Source organism: Crocodylus siamensis, chromosome 12 (genome assembly GCF_052110815.1).
Source record: "Crocodylus siamensis isolate JL-2025a chromosome 12, ASM5211081v1, whole genome shotgun sequence".
Taxonomy (NCBI): domain Eukaryota; kingdom Metazoa; phylum Chordata; order Crocodylia; family Crocodylidae; genus Crocodylus; species Crocodylus siamensis.
In genome coordinates, this window is record NC_143406.1 from 31,804,308 (window position 1) to 31,822,688 (window position 18,381).

The following is an 18,381-nucleotide window of genomic DNA, read 5'->3' on the forward strand; positions in this document are numbered from 1 at the left end:
TGAATATATTTTTCCCATTTTGTAACATACAGAACTTGCAATTGTTTACTTCCTCTAGTATTGTCCTACCTAAACTGAAGTGCTACTGCTGACACTTAGGATAAAGACACATGCTGAACTCCACACGGGCTAACTTACCCTACTGAGAAAATGTGGAGTACAGACATACCCTTACAATGTAATCTGTTATGCTTCTCCTGTGAAGCTCAAAAATGTCTTTCCTTACTTCCAGCTGTTGGCCATGTGATATTGGGTTAGAATAGTAATGGAATTTAAGCTACAATCATGTTCATCACTTCAAGTGTGTGTCAGAATCCAGCGGGCTATTTCAAAATCGGTCCGAAGACAAGCTGATGATCTGTTTCTTACTCTCTTGTTCAGCTCTTGAGAGTCAATCAATCAATTAAATTCCCTAATCAATTGTGCCAACTAATTATTCTGGACAACAGGTTAATTCATTATTCTCTCTATTTAAGGTACCCTGATAACTATATGTTAGTGGCGTCTTCTCATTTAAAATGACCTACTGACTTCTAAACTGGGAGTCAGAATTTTACAGCATTACTTTACAGAAAAATTTGGCCAGGGGTGTAGAAACAAACTGAGATACAATTCTATCCTATAGTAGGACACCAGGGACCCGAGTTTTCCGTGGGAAAAAAGGGGAGAATCTCTGTTTAAAAAACACAAACATTTGTTTATCCATGACGTTCTGAAAACATGGTGGCGTCCCGCAGCAAGCTGTGGCCTGACTGGCTGAGAAGCAAATAACATGGAAAAAATAAAAGACATCAGAAATTGCACCGCTTGCTGCAAGACACTGTCATGCTTTCAGTAAGTCATGGATGAACAAGGCTTTCATGTTTTTCTATGGCAAATGGAAAACTAGGATCCCTGGTAATTATGTCTCTTGAATAGAAAAGCTCTTCTTTCAGGTTCAGTAGCAGAAATAGGCTTCCATGCACCAAGCATTTGAAAGAACAAGGAAGTTTCAGGCACATCTAGCTTGCCCCATTTCTTCAGCTGCAGGAACAGCTGGGGGCTTCGGGCTTCAGACTACCCCTCCCTCTGGCCTTCCCTTCTTTTCCCCATGCAGCAGGGAGGCGCCTTGCATGCAGTCAAGCAATGGGGGTGCAGAACGAAGTTGGGAGGCTGCACCTGGGTGCACAGTGAAGTGGAGGGTGGGAGAGAAGCATCAGGGAATGTGAAGTACAGTGGGAGGGTGGGGTGCAGTGCTGCAGGGGAAGGAAAGGGGTTACCTGACTGCACAGAGAAGCGGGGGTGGGGGTGCGATAAGAGGAAAATCTGTTTAAAAAATGGCAGGAGTGCCTGGGCCTGTGGTGCAGCAGCAGTAGGGCATGGTGCAGCAGGAGGGGCATCCAGGTATGTAGTGTGCTCATGCTGGGTGGAACAGGGACATGCAGCCCCAGGGCTCCACGGTCCCCCCTGATATGGCTCCTGCTACTGCAGCTTCTGGTATTGTGGCCTGAACAGCATGCAGCCCTCAGCCACTGAGAACTTGGACAGCCCTGATTTAAAGACTAGAATTACAAGAATGATATTCTTATGCAGGAAGAAACACACAGATGACAAGAAGGAACGGAGAATAACTAAGACATCATTTATTTTATGCAGCTTTTTCTTTGTCATTTGTCTGTCTCTTTCCCTTCCATCCTGCATGGCACAGACATAATGAACAATAAGAACAAGGGTGAGGTTTTCCTTGATAGCACTTGGAACAGCTCTACAGCCTCAAGCAATCATGATAGATTTCTGCTTCTTACAGTTTATTACTAAGTTGGCAGAAATAATATGCTGTTCTTGGAGACTTTTACTGAAGCCTGATAGAAAAGGGAACTGAGAGACCTAAATACCTGAATTACCCAGGCAGGGTGACTGAAGCAGCTCTCCAAATTTATTCATAATCTATCTGAAATTAAAGCAGTTGTTAGTCCTCAGGGATGATAATGATTGTAAGGGGACAAAGATTTTAGAGAATTTGGGAGATAACATGTTTTGTGGATCAGGAGGCTAAAGAGACCTTAAATATATAAAAATGTTTGTATAAGATTCTGGCTGCAGGAACTTCTGAATACTTATTAGTGCCTGAAACCCGCTAGTATAACTCACCTAGTGATGAGTCTCCTGAAAACACCTTGGACTAAAATCAACTGCATCTTCCCTTTCATCTTCCTCTCTCTCTTTCCCTGCTTGTGACACCCTATAACTCACTGTGCATTGAAACATCAGAAAATCATACATCTCAGCTCATAAACTGTACTCCAGTTAAAGTAGCTCAATTCTTATTTTAAATTTAATTATGCAAATAGTTTTCCAGACTTTTGCTATGAAGTTTCAGAAAACAGATTCAAATACAACTTGGGCAGGGCAGGGCCAGGGCCATAGACCATAGTTTACATTTATAAACAGATGACCAATATTATTTCATTTGCATTGAAATGAGCTGCAAACATTGATAAATAGAGCAAGAGTTGTCTAGTTAAACTAGCTCCTGAATAACTACTACTGAGACAGCATCCAAAAGTTTTAAACCAACAAACTGCAAACAACAGCTATACGCTTGGTGTAGGGGATGAATAACTATTTCCCTTTTTCTTCAGTGTGAACAGAACTTTAGCTTGTGACATATCTACAGTCAGGCAGTATTTTCAACTGAGTAAAGAACTATACAGATGTAGGTGAAAACTGAAGAAGTAATACTTTAGATGATTTATAAATATTGCCTGCCCCAGCAAAGAAGAATCCTCTACAGTGGCACTTCCTTCCTTAGTCATACTGTTGCATCTTAACTTATTCCCAACTTCCGTCAGTTTGCTAAACTGCTTCACATCTGTGCATCATATACTATTTTAAACTGATTTACCTCCGCTCTTAATGAGAATATCAAAGAGATCATCCATCTGCTGACTGTGTGCACTGGAAACCTGTAATAGAAAAAAGGGTTATTCTTTGTCACGCAGACCTTACTCTAAGCTAACTGATGCCAGCTTCTCACAATAATACCCAAGCTACTAACTTGGGCTGAAGGCTAGCATGACTAGTAAGAGTTTTTTAACTTACAGAAATGGAGAAGAAGGGAGGGGATGCCAGGGAAGTATGCAGCCTAGACAACAAAGTGGAGGAACAAGAACTATCAGCGCAAGACACAAAAGTGAATTCTGGAGGGACTATACATATGGTGAAATAGCAATCATGTCTGGAATACGTGTTGCTCAGAAAAGGTAGAAATAAAGGGAAAGGTGCTGGGCTCAGTTTTCTGACTTTTAATTCTTAGTACAAAGCCTGGGCCAGAAATAGTGTGTTGCTGTGGAAAAAGCTGAGGATTAGGAAGCTGGCTGGAAAAGTTTGGTGCTGTAATGCAAGAAAGATGTCTGGTTGTTTCATTTGTCCTGTGCTCAACAAAGCAAATCTTCATACATTCTTGTAAACCAGGGGCGTCAAAGATATGTAGGCCAGATCCAGCCTGCAAAGCCCTATTGTTCAGCCCACAATGCTGCCTCAATTTCTCAAAGATTGAAAATTTAATTTGATATTTTCATGCTCATGAAACTTTTTGACAAAAAGTTAGGAGGCAGAGTGAATGCAGAAGAGTACAGGAATATATAGGAAGAAATGGGATGGATTGGAATATTGCAGAATGATACACTCAGAGATTAAAAACAATTTCTGTTACAACCTGTAGGCATATCACAATAGATTAGGATAGATTAGCGTTTCCCAACCTTTTTCGCCCCACAGCACATTTACTGAAATGAAAAAGCACCATGGCACACAGGACACCGATTGCGGGGAGGGAGGGAGCAACCACAGAAACAGAACCTCTCTCAAAAGCAGAGAATAATAGTTTATTTGTTTAGGTTAGTAGACCAAAGCTACAGAGACTCATAATCTAGTTGAAATTAAGGCAGTTGCTAGGCCTCAGGGAGCATGATGACTCTTAAAATAGTTATGCAGTAACGGTAAATAATATATTAAGTAAATGTTGATAGATAAATATGACTATGTATTACAGTAAAAATACTGATAAAAGCTGTGCATGCCAGGAGGTACACACACAGGGATGTGACTATCCATCTTGAATCATCCATGACAAAAGTCATCTTTTTAAAATAAATGGGAGTCATGGATCATTAGCATAACTTTACAGCTTCTTTTAAACTAAAAACTGGAATTTACAGAAACAAATGAAAACAGATCAGCAACAAGGAAGTGTAGAGATAATGAAGTGTGTGTTGGGAAATGGAGACACTTAAAATCAAAACTTCCCAAATGCAAGAAATCAGGAAGAGTGCCAACAATTTCCTAGTTGAACACTGAAATTCTGTTTTCCCATGAGCTGAAAAGTGATTTTTGCCAAAGCGTATGAGGATTGGCATTACATACAACTGGTGCACTACATTCACAAATCCCCAGTTTGGATTTGGTAAAAAAATTCTGAAGCAGTAAGGCTTTTCAGTTTATAGGCGGACTCGTGTGGCAGAAGCTCTCTTCAGATTTTGTAGCAAGGCTTTTAAAACTTCAGCTCTTTATTGCTATGTTCTCTTCTAAGAGTAACAACTTGGACAGATATGAAATGTGGATGCTGTGCTTTTTGGCATGCCAAGCAATATCACAGTTCCCAAAACATGGAGAAAAACAGGTGCAAGTGATCATCATGACAGGAAAGGAGAAGCAGATGATAACTCTAATTCTCTGTGTGACAGCAGATGGCTGTATACTGCCTCCATATACAGCTTCTAAGCAGAAAGGCCTGTCAAGGGACAATTTCCCCAAAATAATATTTGTTTAAGTGCAGGTAAGAAAATGAATAGCTGAGGAGCTTATACTGAATTGTCTGCAGAAAGCATGATTTTGGTCACCTGGTGCCCTGTTAAACCAAATGAAATGCTTGTGATGGATGCTTATGAAGCGCACAAAACCTATGCAGTTAAGAGGACAGCTGTGACCACAAAACTGACCCGGTTATCGTGCCAGGTGGGCTAATGTTATAACTTAAGCCATTTAACATCTATGTGAACTAGCTACTTTAAATATAAAACTGAGAAATCTTTATCACTAAATGGTTTGTGAGTGAAGAAACAGCTGACATTAACTGGATGAAGATACTCTGCATTTCCTCTTCTCTGTGAATGGATTATTAAAGCATGGGACACTATAAGACAAATCGATGCAGTCCTTCTAAAAAAGGTTCTCTCTCAAACTAGCATGATAGAACAGAAAAATATAGTCTGGGAGATGTAAAGTGAGAGAGAATGACTAGGAGAGATTTGTACTGTTATATTTGTAGTATTTCATAGCAAAAAGCAGGGTATTGTTTTCCTTTCTTTAAAAAAAATACAGTAGTTCCTGTATGCACAAGAGGTTATTTCCCTGTAAATGTTGCTATTTGATATTTGCTTTCTCCAATTATAGAAGAACAATCCAAAAAAACTTAGATGCATGTTAAATTTGAAGGTATTTTGCATTCAAAGGAATACGGAATTTAACTTGAAGTACAATGATGGGACAAAACAGATTGACGTAAGTTGACCTTGAATAAATTTAGCCAAGAAATCGAAATGCTGACCAAAGCAATGACAGTGGAACTACTTTCCAGTAGCAGAAAGGGGCCAAGAAGCCTAAAAAGCTTTAAAATGCACTGAGTTGAAGTTATGAACAAGGTTATATACAATGTGGCTGCTTAAGACAGGATGGGACTGGATTTGATTCATTTGAGGAATCCTAGCCACAGAGCCTAATTTGGTGGGTATGACGTTTATCACAATATAAATTGCTGTGTCACCAGATAGCTCCCTTATATATCCAACTTCAGCTGCAGCAGGGATCATACTTCCTCCACTTGTGTGACAGGAGGGTAGAAAATAGACAGAGACAAAAACTACCAACAAGGCAGATTCTTACAGGGGAAGACTGGGAGAGACAAAGGAAGCTTTGGACAGGAGTGGGGACAGAAGGGGTGCTTAAACTGGCTTCTGTAGTAGGGGAGGCTGGTGTGGCTGTAAAACTGCATTTAGGAAGTTGTTTCTTCTAATAATCTGCAGGGCTGTGTGAAGCAGCAACTCCTTGATTCGGCTTCAGACTTGGCTGATTCAGAGGGACAGTGATTTGATTTGCTGATTCGAATCACTGTCCCAATTAAATCTGGTTGATTTGGATTCAGAGATTTGACCGCTGAATCAGGCCAAATCTCCTCTAAATCAAACAGGTGGCAGCAGCAATGTTGGCAGCGGGGGCGTGGCGGCAGGGAGCGGGGTCCCACCACCTGCCCACTCACCCTGCCCCCCATGTCTGCCCCTCCCAGCCCCAGCATCCCGGCGCTTAAAAAGTCCCGCACTCACTGGCAATCGGGGCCTCTGGAGGCTTGTGGCAGAGCCCCCCCACGCAGTGCGAGGCAGTGGGGATTGGTCCTCTCTGCCTGGCACCCACGAAGCAGCTGTTGCATCACGCAGGTGCAGCGCAGCTCAGCAGGGTGCCGTGGGGCTCCACACGCAGTCCGGGAGCTGGGGTTACTTGGGCTGGGGGCTGCTCAGGTCTGGGTGACTGCTGGAGCCACACCCCAGCTCGAGGACAGTGTGCAGCGCCCTGCTGAGCCGCACTGCACCCACACGATGCAACAGCTGTCGCGTGGGTGCCAGGTGTGGGGGGGCATTCCCACTGCCCCACGCTGTGCGGGGGGGGGGGGCTCTGCCACGAGCCCCGAATTGCCATTTCAGCAGCTGCTGAGTGTGGGCCTTTTTAAGTGCTGGGATGATGGGGCTGGGTGGGGCAGCCATGGTGGGGAGGCTGTGGGCACTCGGGGGAGCCGGTGGGGGATGGGGCCAGGTGCGGTTCCCCCCCATGGTCCCTCTCCCCCTCCCCCTACTTACCAGCACAGAGCCTGGGTCCAGCTCCCTGTGGCGGCGAGCAGGGACCACCCGAATCTCTGAATCAATCAGAGGCTTCCGATTAGATTTGGACCTTTTAATGGGTCTCCCGTTTCAATTCAGATTCGGAGATTCAGCCCCCGAATCAGGCCAAATCTCCTCCGAATCGAATCAGCTACTGAAGCTTCACACAGCCCTAATAATTTATAACCAAGCTTTATTCATCAAGTAAAATTAATGGTAAGCTTTGCAGAGTTGCAAATTTTATCTGTTATGCCCTCATCTCTTATATGACACCCAAAGAGAGAAACTGTAAACTAATGCTAATGCTTTAGATGAAATTTTAAAAAAGGGCACATTTAAGCTGCGGTGGGAGTCTGAAGAGTCAGAACTAGACTGCAAGATAGGCTCCTGGACTATCAGTTTCCACCTTTCAGGAGAAAATCTGAAATACTGAGTCCACGTATATACATTCAGTTTCTCCTGGGAGAGTTACTTCTCCCCCAGGACCAACCACAAATGTACAGATGCTCAGGATTTTTCACCCAGACAGCTGCTTGAGTAGAAAAACAATTGGGGAACAACCAAGGTTAAATTGCTCCCAGGAGAGTTTCTCTTGGGAAAATGAACATCTGTACATGTTGTCTTCCGATAGAACCCACAGCACAATTCTCCAGCATCCCAGGGTGCTTTGCTCCTCCCTCCCCTCCTCAGTCCTAAGACAGTGCGTCACTTGCTGGACTCCGCTGCTTCCACCAAGCAGGGGATGGAACCCCCACCACAATTCTCTGTCCCTGCATGGAGACGCAGGCAATCTGGGTGAGCCAGTCAGGATTGTCCTGTGCACCACTGCTGTTCTGTCTCTGGGTAGGCTGAAGGAACCTGCAGAGCATGCTGAGATGTGTGCACAGGGTCCCCCGGGCTTCGCAGTATCAGCACTGCAAGCTCTTTGGTCTTCAAAGGCTCAGCATTTGAATGTCTGTGCAGATGTTCCTAGGTAAGGTTTTCTCCTAGAAGAACAAACCTGGGAGAATCCCCTCAGATTAACTGAAAAGAGCCTAAGTCTGCACCCTAAGCATGTGCTTAGAGACTCAAGAATGATGGGCAGTTTCCAGACTTGTTTAGACTCAAGTTGTAACACTCCTAGGAATGCAGCAGTTGGGTCCCTGAGAGCAATCTGGTGAGTAACCAGTAGGGAACATGTTGCCAGATAACTACCTCAAGAAGCCTAAAAGTATTGCGTTAAGTATTAGCCTGGATTAGGACCCTTTTTAAAAAAAAAAAAAAGTTTTAGAACTAGCCCAATGTGTTTTGTAGTTTAAATCTCTTATTTCTCTTCTTCTATGGTCCGTAACGGAATCCAGACTTGGGACACAAATAGAAACACAATAAGATTTAGGTTGCTAAACACTTATATTCTGGCCATTGAGGTGGGATGCATAAAACAATTGGAAACTATTGTCATACAAATCCTGAAAGGCAAGGATCAACGTTTTGTTTTTGTTCAAAAGTTACTATGAAACACAGGAAAAACGGATGAAAGTTCCACAACATCTTGCCTCGGCTTTTTCTCACTGTCAACGTGACTCATGTTCTGGTAGTATCTGAAGGCCCAGTTTCCAGTATTTCTATTATATAACCTTGGAAGTACAAAGAGATGGAAACGTATGTCTTAGACTTCCTTGAAGATTAGTTATTTTCAGTTTATTAAGGGTCAGATTTAAGCATCTGGACTCTGAGGAGTTGAAGCCATGCCATGTCACTTAAAGGATTTTATTACTAGACTAGTCAACCGCCTGTCAAGAATGGGGGGGTGGGGTGGGGAGGAGAGAGGGCGGGGATGGAGTGCTGCCACCTAATGCCCCATGCTGCCACTATTCTGTGTCTTGCAGGAGCAGTTGGGGGAGCCGAGGCCAGCAGCGCCCACCCTCTGGTCCTCAGTGCAGGTCTGGAATCATGGCGGTGCCCCCCCATGCTTGGAGCACTCTGATTGGCTGTTTCCATCAGTCAATCCGAGTATGAATAAAACATTATAGACAGACTTAGGCTTTTATAATATTAGAATTGTCAGATCTAGGCATCATTTAAGAAATGACTGAGGTTCTTAAATTTCAAACTAGTATTAATACTGGTAAACATCCAACTTTTTTCTGAGTGGCAATAATCTTACATAAAGAATAAAATCAGTTTAACAGAAAAAAGAGCTTTCAGAGTTAGGATTATGAGTTATCAAACTGTTAGTAGCAGTGGAATGCATACAGAGAAATCCTAGCACCAAGAGACCAAGTAATTATAACACTGTGATAAACAACTTTAATTCTGTGGAAAAAACACAGCTACCTATCAGGCAAGTAAGAGAAAACTACCTCTCGGTGAGATGCTTGCATGTTGCGGGTCTGTTTTATGGCCTCTTCATAACGTGGAGGGTCTTTTGTCTTGGTTACTGGCCTGTTGAACAGAGTGTGTTGTACGATGTACGGTTGGGATTGAGATGGTGAGCCAGGCTGTATGAAATAGCAATACAACATACAAATTAAATCTGTGACATTCAATTTACTAGAGGTACCAGTCTTACATTTATCCAATCTTATTAATAATTAATCACCAGCAGATACACTACCATTTAGTTGTAAAATGTAATACCTATTGACATGCAAAATACTTTCCCCTCATCTTAGAGTGATATACAATGACTGTAATGTAATAATGAATATTTTGAATTAAAAGGAAAGTGGGATCTGACAAGCACAAGTGAATTAGACTTACCTTATTATGAACAGTGGGTCCATTTTGAACAGAAGGAACCTGATTGTTCCCAGTGTGAAGAACAGTATTTCCCTTATTGATAAAAGGTTGTGATAGCTTTGTAACAGGTGGATTTTGATAGGAAAACACTGTATTGGATGTAGTAGGTGTAAAAACCTGTAAGAATTGATATTCTGTCAATAGCCCATCTAATTTTACATTAAGCTGGTTAAATCACATTAAATCTTACTGTCCCATTTTCTTCTCCCTTTTTTAGCCTCTCTCCATTTAACTTCCATCAAGGGAGAAAATTACTGTAGTCCTTAGGTCTATAGTAATTTTCAGTATATACCTAATCCTGGAGAGACAAATCTTACTGTGTGATATTGAGCTTTTTCACCTTAAATTTATAAAACTGCTTCAGTCTGACAAATGACTTTTGTTAATTATATGCTAGAGACATAGCCTAAAAACCTGTGGGTACCCTTTTTAGGGGAGCACATGAGCCATCAGACTTTCTGAGAAGAATATCCTGTCTGATGCATGAGAATAGAATTATGTTCTTCTGAAGACAAAGCATTTTAAACATGCATAATATCTCCACCTTGTGGACAACAAAATAAAATATGGTGTATGAATTTATGTCCTCAATTCTAAATTGGGCCTAAGAGAAAGCTTCAGTGTAACTCAGCCATTCATGATGCACTTTCAAGGAAAAAGGGAAGAGGGATCTAGACTTCCCCTTTGTAAATCTGGATTGCCAAACTACATAAAGCCAGTAAAGTTAGTCTCTGTACTTTTAAGATGAAGTCCTTATTTCAGAAAAATCCTAAGAAATGAAAACCTGGGAATGATGCTTCCCTCTTCATTAAATATATCTGTTATCATATATGAAACAGCTAGCAGTAATATAACACTTTTCATTCACTTGATCTTGAACCCTTTTAGTAAAGTAAGTATTAGTCCCATTTTGTCATATGAAGAAGATGCAGTACAGAGACATTAAAGATACCTGTAGACAAGTGGGGATGCTGCTCCAGAGTGCTGTAATTACAGCACATTGGAGCAGACTTGATTAATCAGTCATGGGATTAATTAGTGTGCTCCAGCAGCTTCCATGTCTCATGTATTCAGCATCCCTGCACTTCAAAATGGCGGCAGAGACACTTTAACTAAAACTCATTAAATGAGCTTTAGTCAAAGCACCCCTGCCACCATTTAAGTGTAGGACACTGAATACACAAGGTGCTGTGGCTCTTGGAGCCACTCTAAAGTGCCCTTCTCCTCAGCCCTGGAGCATGTGTAAAGACACCGTAAGTGACTTACCTCTAGCACAACCAGGAAGAACATCCTTTCTGTTAAACTACAGCATCTCATTTAAAAGGGTAATATTTGTTAACGGTGCACACAGGTTACCATGCATGGCATGGTAAAGATTCTATGAAGTAACATAAATTGCAGCATACCCTATTTCAACACATCTCATTGCTATTCACAAACCTTTCTGATTTGCTGGACTTGACTGAGCACATGCTGTGAGACAGAATTCTGTTTAGATTGCGAAGTATGTATTTGTGGGGCTGTCTGGGCCAGACCAGTGGATGAAACAGGAGCAGTTATTTGTGATGGCACCTGAATTCTTGCTTGTGATTGAGCCTGAATAATGAAAATAATGTGTTACAGAAAAAAATTTCTATAATATACTTCAGTATAGATTCTGCAATACAGATACAGCAGATATCACCCCAGAATGATATTAACAGCAATTTTTACACAAGACACAGGACGTGATTATTTTGCTCAACTAGGTGCTGCTGAGGCTTCACTTGGGAATATCCAGTTGTGGGCACCATACTCTAGGAAAGAAGCAGACAAACTGAAGAGATTCCAGGTTTAGAAAAACATGACCTGGAGCAAGGGGGTCAACTCACCTGCCTCCATGGATCAGATCCAGAATGCAGGACTTCTTCCAGGTGGGTGACCCACCTCTAGTGGAGGAGCAAAGGCCTAGGCTTGCTCCCTGTTTTCCACTGGTGTTGATTTTAGTCCTCAATGGCAACTAAAGACTCTGGTGGCATGCAAGGAGGTGGGAGGGGGCAAGCAGCAGTGACATTCACCTGGTGGGCTCTGAGAAGCCCTGTGAGCTGCATGCAGCCTGTGGGCTACCAGTTGAGGGAAAGCTTACCTAGAGGGAAAGGATGAAGGAACTGGATTGTTTAACTATAGAACAGAAGACCGAGGGGGCAACATAACTTTTTCAGTATGTAAAATACTTTTTATAAAGAGAATTATTGTTCTACATGGCCACTTGAAAAGGGCAAGAGGGACATAAGCTCAATTGTCAGGGAAGATGATTTAGGCTGGATATTGGGGCAGGGTGGTGGGGAGGTGAAAGTGTGGAAACCTGAACTGTTACAGAGCAATGAAACACTGCAGTAAATTACTTCACTGGAGGTTTCTAACAAGAAGTTAGACAAATATCAGTCAGACTTAGTTTAGGAATACTTGATCCTGCCTCAACACAGAGGATTAGACAAACTGACTCGCGAGTTCCCTCCTAGCTCTATATTTCTGATTGTGTAATTATCAGATAAACAATTATTCTTGGTGTTGTTAACACAAAATCAGTTGGGAAATCACATTTACTGATCAACCACTGTCTCACTTCCCAATTCCACAGAAGCTCTGCAGTTTCTAGTTTGACCATTTAAAAATGAGTCTCTCTGTACACATTTTAAAAGTGAGTATATCTCAGAATAAATTGCTGGGCTTGGGGGATGCATACTCTACTCCAGAAGAGTATGAACAAGGCATGTGTGTATGCAGTCTCTTCACCAAACCTTGCTTAAACAGCAAATGAAACATACAGAATACCTAGTTGAAATCCCCTCTCCATACACCTGCTTCTTGTACATTTCTCTTGCTGCTCAAACTTTAATGTATAATAGTATATTACACATGCAATGCCAAAATGACATGTAAACAACTTTTCTATGCTGAGGCTTGCCCTTTTTATTCCCCATTCCAATTTTCATGGGTTTCCTTCATAAACCACTTCATTACTGCACAGCTTTGAATGTATAATTGTGTAAGTATGGTACTTAGGAATTCATCAACTTTCCTCTTCCTAGTCTATAAGCTTGTTGTATTCTGGCAAATGCCAGTGAATTCACTACTACATAATGTGCATCAGAATGATTCAACTACTCCATACTGCAGGAAGTGATATATTCATATGATCCCATGTGTAAGTTGGACATTACTTCTAGGACAGGGCTTTAAAATCCTGTTGGCTATTCACCTACAGCAAGCAGAAACTCTTCTCAAGTAACTGACGCTGAGGGTTGCCAGAGGAAAGTAGTAACGGTACCAATAGTGTGTAACAGAACAGATAGGGTACTGGATTTACTGCTTTTCCTGAGGGCAAGGGAACATGAGAAGAGCGGCCCAAGTAGAAAAGAGCCATAATTCTATGCAGTCAAGGGTCCTTACAAAGAGGGAGACACCCTTTGCTTCCCAAAAATATTAGCTGGCAGGCAAGAGCCACATAAGAAGGGCTGCTGAACTGAACAATTATGGGGGGCATATAGTGTTTGAACCCAAAAGTCATTTAACTGGGGCTAAAGAGAGCCAACAATGGTTAATTGGAAGACAAGTGGATTTTACTTTAAGGGGATATCATAATTCCTCCCCACCTTTTTTTTAAATAAATGAAGGAATAACACATTAGCTGTATGGTGATGGGTCAGATAGGACAAGGATGTAACACTACAAATTAAAGCTGTGCATAGGAAGTGTAGCTAACTGCAGATGCTTTACATTTGGACAGGTGTGTGTCAGGACATTTTTCTAAGCCTTATTTGAATATTTTTGCTAGAGTGCTCAAAAAAGATTTTCTAACAAGAATCCAAGGACCAGAAAAGAAACTAGAAAAAGATTAAAGGCCAAAAAGTGACTTTTTTTTGCCTAATGCACCCGTGACCCAAGTCACTAATTTTATACAGGTCTTATAAACAGTACACTTCTATTGTACATGAAAAAATGAGAGAGAGCGAGGGAGCAAGCACGAGCACACATACATGCTAATTTTGCTTACTATTGTCAATGATACTGAATGATTTAAGTTGAAGAAACAACATACCTGTAGCTTTATATTTCCTACTGGTAGCTGTACTGAAGTGGAAGAATTCGGTCCCTGGATAGACAATGGAAGTAGCAGCTGTGCTGTTCCTTGAGTAGTCAGTAAAGCTTGAGGCTGGGCAACAACTGCAGTTTGTGGCTGTTGCTGAGAACTCACATAAAATTGAGAGATGACATTCTGTGGTTCAGCTTTGGCAACAGGCACCTCTTGCTTGATGATAACAGCCTTTTTGGCAACTAGACTCTGACTACTAGTAGACATTGGTTGTGCTAAAGAATGGTTGGCTATAGATGCTGACTGATTTCCATTAGAGCAGTCAGGGAGAGCATTTTCATCTTTGACAGCAGCACTGCATTGTTTTTGATCCAAAGCAGTTATGGAATTACTAGAAGATTGGGCCTGCTGCTGCCCCCGTTTCTCAACCTCAAGTTGCATTTTTAGTTCTTCCACAAGTTTCTGCTCCTGTTCCAGTTTTCTTTTGAGCTCTTCAATCTGCTTCTCTTTTTCTTGAAGCTTGCGGTCCTTTTCTGCTGCATCAAACTCCATGCTTGACATGCTTCCACTGGCATGACTTGCACTGTCTTCATTCGTAGTGACTCTTAGAGGTGAGGTATTTAAGAACTGGGACGGTGACATCATGGTCATCATTTCTGTAAAACTATCTGTCATATTAGTATCATCTGTGCTTAGATTGGATTGCTCTGAAGGAGATGGGGATATGGGCAAAGGGGAGCTAGTGCTTTCAGTATGTGCTGCTTTTGCAGTAGATGTTTTTTCTGTAGGAAAGCTGGACACAGAACTAACAACTGCTTTATTTAGCGTTGAAATGGGGAATCCCACTGTCACCTCCCCAGTGGAAGTTGCTGTTGTAGTAGTGTTACTAGTAGTGACTCCATTGTTGTTAAGATCTTGATAAGGTTTCAGACGCTCTATAAGATCTGTTTTAGTTCCAGATACAGGTAATCCCCTTAACTTCAACTCCATCTTCAGTTCAGCAACCTGAAAATATAAGTTACTTTATTAAAACATGTTACTTAATGCCAAGTTTTGTTTGCATTACATTTTGCTACAGCATTTCTTTCTCAGTATATTCATGGTTTCATGAGTCACAGGTCTTTTATATAAAAAGATTTCTTACAACAGTATTTCTTCTTCAACTGCTCCCTTAAATTTGGCGGGTGGCCAAACACTCATGTTAGTACTATTAAACTGTACAATACTGGATAAACCTCATATGACAATGTAGGTTCACTGTATGCTATACACACAAAATGGCTCTACATTTGGGTTGAATAAGTCTGTAACAAACTTAGAGTATGTAACGGTTCAGATTAAAGCACTGGGTAAAAGTATATTGTAGAGTCATTTCTTTATGCCAGTATGACACAAATTCTGGTATCAGAAATGTATCAAGTAGATTGATGACTCAATATGCTAATAATAGCTTTTAGATCCTGCCTTCAGTTAGGTATTGACAAAATGTTACTAATTTCAGGTAGGAATAGTCATCAATAGGTGGCCAAAGCTCTTTTAGCTCAAACAGAAGGAGTTTAGCTTGGCTAACTTAATATCTATTTATACAACTGAATATACTTTAAGAGTTGTTTGTTCCTTAACTCTCACAAGCAGAAGTCACAAAGTCTAGAGATCTGAGACAGATATCTGAATGATTTTTTCTTTAATGGTAGCTCTGGACCAGATCAGGGTGGTGGAGAACGCACCGTCATGCAGACGTGGAATGGCCAACAGTGGGTCCATAAATGCCATATGAAGGCTGTCACTTTTCTTGAGTTATGTGAGGAGCTAGCCTCCATTCCTTTAGTGTTGGCCATGGACATAAGGGGCATCTACACATGTGCTCCAGGATGGAGGGGGGTGCTTTAATTAGGGCGGCTCCAAGAGTTGCTCTACTTAAAGTGCCCACAGCATTACATGTATTCAGTATCCCACACTTCACAATGGCAGCGTGAGTGCTTTAGCTAAAGCTGATTTGATGAGCTTTAGTTCAAGCGCCCGCACCACCGCTCTGCAGTGCAGGAATGCTTGATAGATGTGACATGGAGGCTGCTGGAGCAATTAGTTTGGCATGAGTATAGGTGCCTAAGAGGCCAAACCACTCTAGAACTGTAGTGGCAGCAAAGTCATCAGGGAGAGTCAGGTACTACGTGGCTGGGGCCTCAGAGTTGGAAGGATCCAGGGCTCCCCCTACTGCTGAAGCCCTGCTTGGCTTGGCTTTAAGGAGACCGTACAAGGATGGGACTCCCAAGCTAGTGCTCCCTAGGAGGAATCCACAGCACAAGAAGCTAATGTCTCCAATCAGTTCTTTCTAGTGTGGCCAAGAGTCTTATGTATATGCCATGTGGTTTTTGCAGGCTGTGGTAATCTTAATGGTCACAGCCAGGTTCCTTGTTATGAAAGGATGCAAAATATGTAAAAACTTGTATTTTTCTGTTCACCTTCAAGAGATGCATGTAAAGTTCTCACCATTTATTTTATCAGATCTAGTGAAACTTTAATCACATTTGAGGCCATGGTGGGCAGAATCTCAGCTTTAAGAGAGGATGCAGTAATTACAGTAAGGATTGAATATTCTATTCTTAATGCACACGTTTTTCCCCGTCCTTCTCCTCCTATGTACTTGTAGGCAAAACCAGGTGGCTCACGTGAGGTGGCTTCCTCTGTCTCTTTTAGGAACAATCTAGCCTTAGAAACAGTAGACAAAGCAGGCCCCTGAAATAAGGTGGTATCTCCCATTGCATCTATCAAAACCATAGCTAGTAAAATGTGTAAGTAGTGTGGCAGAGGAGTTGAAAATTTAGCCTTTGTGAAGCCGAGATCTCTTTTTATTACCCCTCATGGATCCTTTCTAAGAATCTGTCCTTGGCTTCCAATGAGGTACACAGAGTGGGGATGTTGGCTATTTGGGAGATAGTTCTCTGTCAAGCTTACCACGAGAGGAAGAAAAGGCATAACTATCTAACAGAGATATAACCCTCTCAGCTGTAGCCTTTTTTTGTATACCAGAGAAGAGTACATATCTCCAGCAAAATTGCCTCTCCTAATTTGCCCAATAACAGGTATTAGTAAAGTTCTGGTGTTGTGATGGGTTATATGCAACTAATGGGTAACATGCAATTAGTATCAACATGGAATCAACATGGAAGATACTGGGATTACCAGAAGCAATCCGGGTTGAGGCTCTCTGTACAAAGGCAGCCTCAGAATGGATATATACTAAGATATTTGAAATCAAGGCTCCAGCAGGGCACTGATCAAGATCAAATGACCTGATACCACACTTTTCTGGAGCTTGAGGAAGCTTGACTGACTTGCATAGGAAGCTACATTTTTTCTTCTTTCTCACTCTCTAAGAACACCTGTGGAGTCACAGACGGGCACTTGTCTGGTACAGGTCCTTTAATGGACAATGAAGTGGTACTGGCCACCAATAAAGAGGTTTATGAACAACCAATCTTAGATTTGCTCCTCTGTGACTTGGCTTCTGTCATTCTAGGAATGCTATATTGGTTATATATGCGTGTGTAAGGGTAAAATCAAAGTAACAAACTTACAGATCTTATTTGCTAATGCACAACAGGAAACAAAATCTACACCATAGATTTTGGATATGGAAGAAGTTCACCCCGTTGCTACAGGTCGTAAGAAGGACCCAAGGGACAACTGGGACCCAAGGGACAAGGCTCCCTAGAGCCTCTGGTGAGAAGCACAATAGCATTTGGGCTGCAGCCAACAGTCACAAACATCTGACTTAAAGAATCTAATTCTGATGCATAGCACCAGGAGGATTTACATGGATAATTGCTTGAATGTGAAAAATATTTTATCGTTTAAATGTTTTACCATTTTTTTCAGTGGCTTTCACAAGAACATCCCATATGCATTCTAATCTGCATATTAGTTTTAAAGCCTCCCAGGGCTGGATCCTGCCTAGCCCACATGTAAATGATATGGTGATAAAAACACATACAGCAGGTCTTTCCACAGGACTGGAACTGCACTAGAAATAAGTATTTAAAAATACTACTGTGGGCAGAAGAGCAGAATACTGGTAAATTACAACAGGAATGGATAAGAACTTTTCCGACCACTGCAAACTGTATATATAACGATTTGGCATTTCCAACTTTAAAGTTAAGTCTAAGTTGCATGTCCTATAATTGTTTTATATGAAAATATTAGCTTTGAAATCAGTAAATTCTTGACACAAAAATCTAATCTCAGAAACCATTTTTTCCCTGCTTTCCATTAAGAAACTACTGGATTAAGAAATATAAACTGCAGATCAGCAATCCACTAGATGTCTCTGCTCCCTCACACAAGAGTATTTTCACAGTAGCTACTGAATACTAAAAGCTTGAGGTCCTTAATCTATTTTCAGTGTCCCAGGCCCCTTCCACATGTGCAGGTAAGGGTGTGATTGGATCTACTGCATGTTCCATACAGTTGTGCCTGTCATGCCACACCGAAAGCCCTGCAACTGACAGGGCTCTTGGGCCCAGCTGCACCTCACACGCAGCTGGAACTGAGGGACGCCAAAACTGTGTGAGGTGTAGCTGTGGCTGAGCACCCTGCCAGTTGTGGGGTCTTAGT

The 18,381-nt window shown here is 41.8% G+C and overlaps 1 protein-coding gene and 1 long non-coding RNA gene across 10 annotated transcripts in view; one reads left to right on the forward strand and one right to left on the reverse strand.

The window, feature by feature from the left end:
* Positions 1-18,381, forward strand: part of LOC149854870 (uncharacterized) — a 109,512-nt gene that overhangs the window by 39,247 nt on the left and 51,884 nt on the right. The window lies entirely within an intron of this gene.
* Positions 1-18,381, reverse strand: part of MRTFB (myocardin related transcription factor B) — a 220,742-nt gene that overhangs the window by 8,445 nt on the left and 193,916 nt on the right. For all 9 annotated transcript variants that reach the window (XM_090023893.1, XM_090023891.1, XM_090023900.1 and 6 more), the window contains 5 exons: positions 13,771-14,769; positions 11,130-11,285; positions 9,651-9,806; positions 9,251-9,388; positions 2,885-2,945 (listed from right to left, as the gene is read on the reverse strand). In XM_090023893.1, the coding sequence (XP_089880019.1) occupies positions 2,885-2,945; positions 9,251-9,388; positions 9,651-9,806; positions 11,130-11,285; positions 13,771-14,769 (1,510 nt within the window). The remainder of the gene's footprint in view (positions 1-2,884; positions 2,946-9,250; positions 9,389-9,650; positions 9,807-11,129; positions 11,286-13,770; positions 14,770-18,381) is intronic.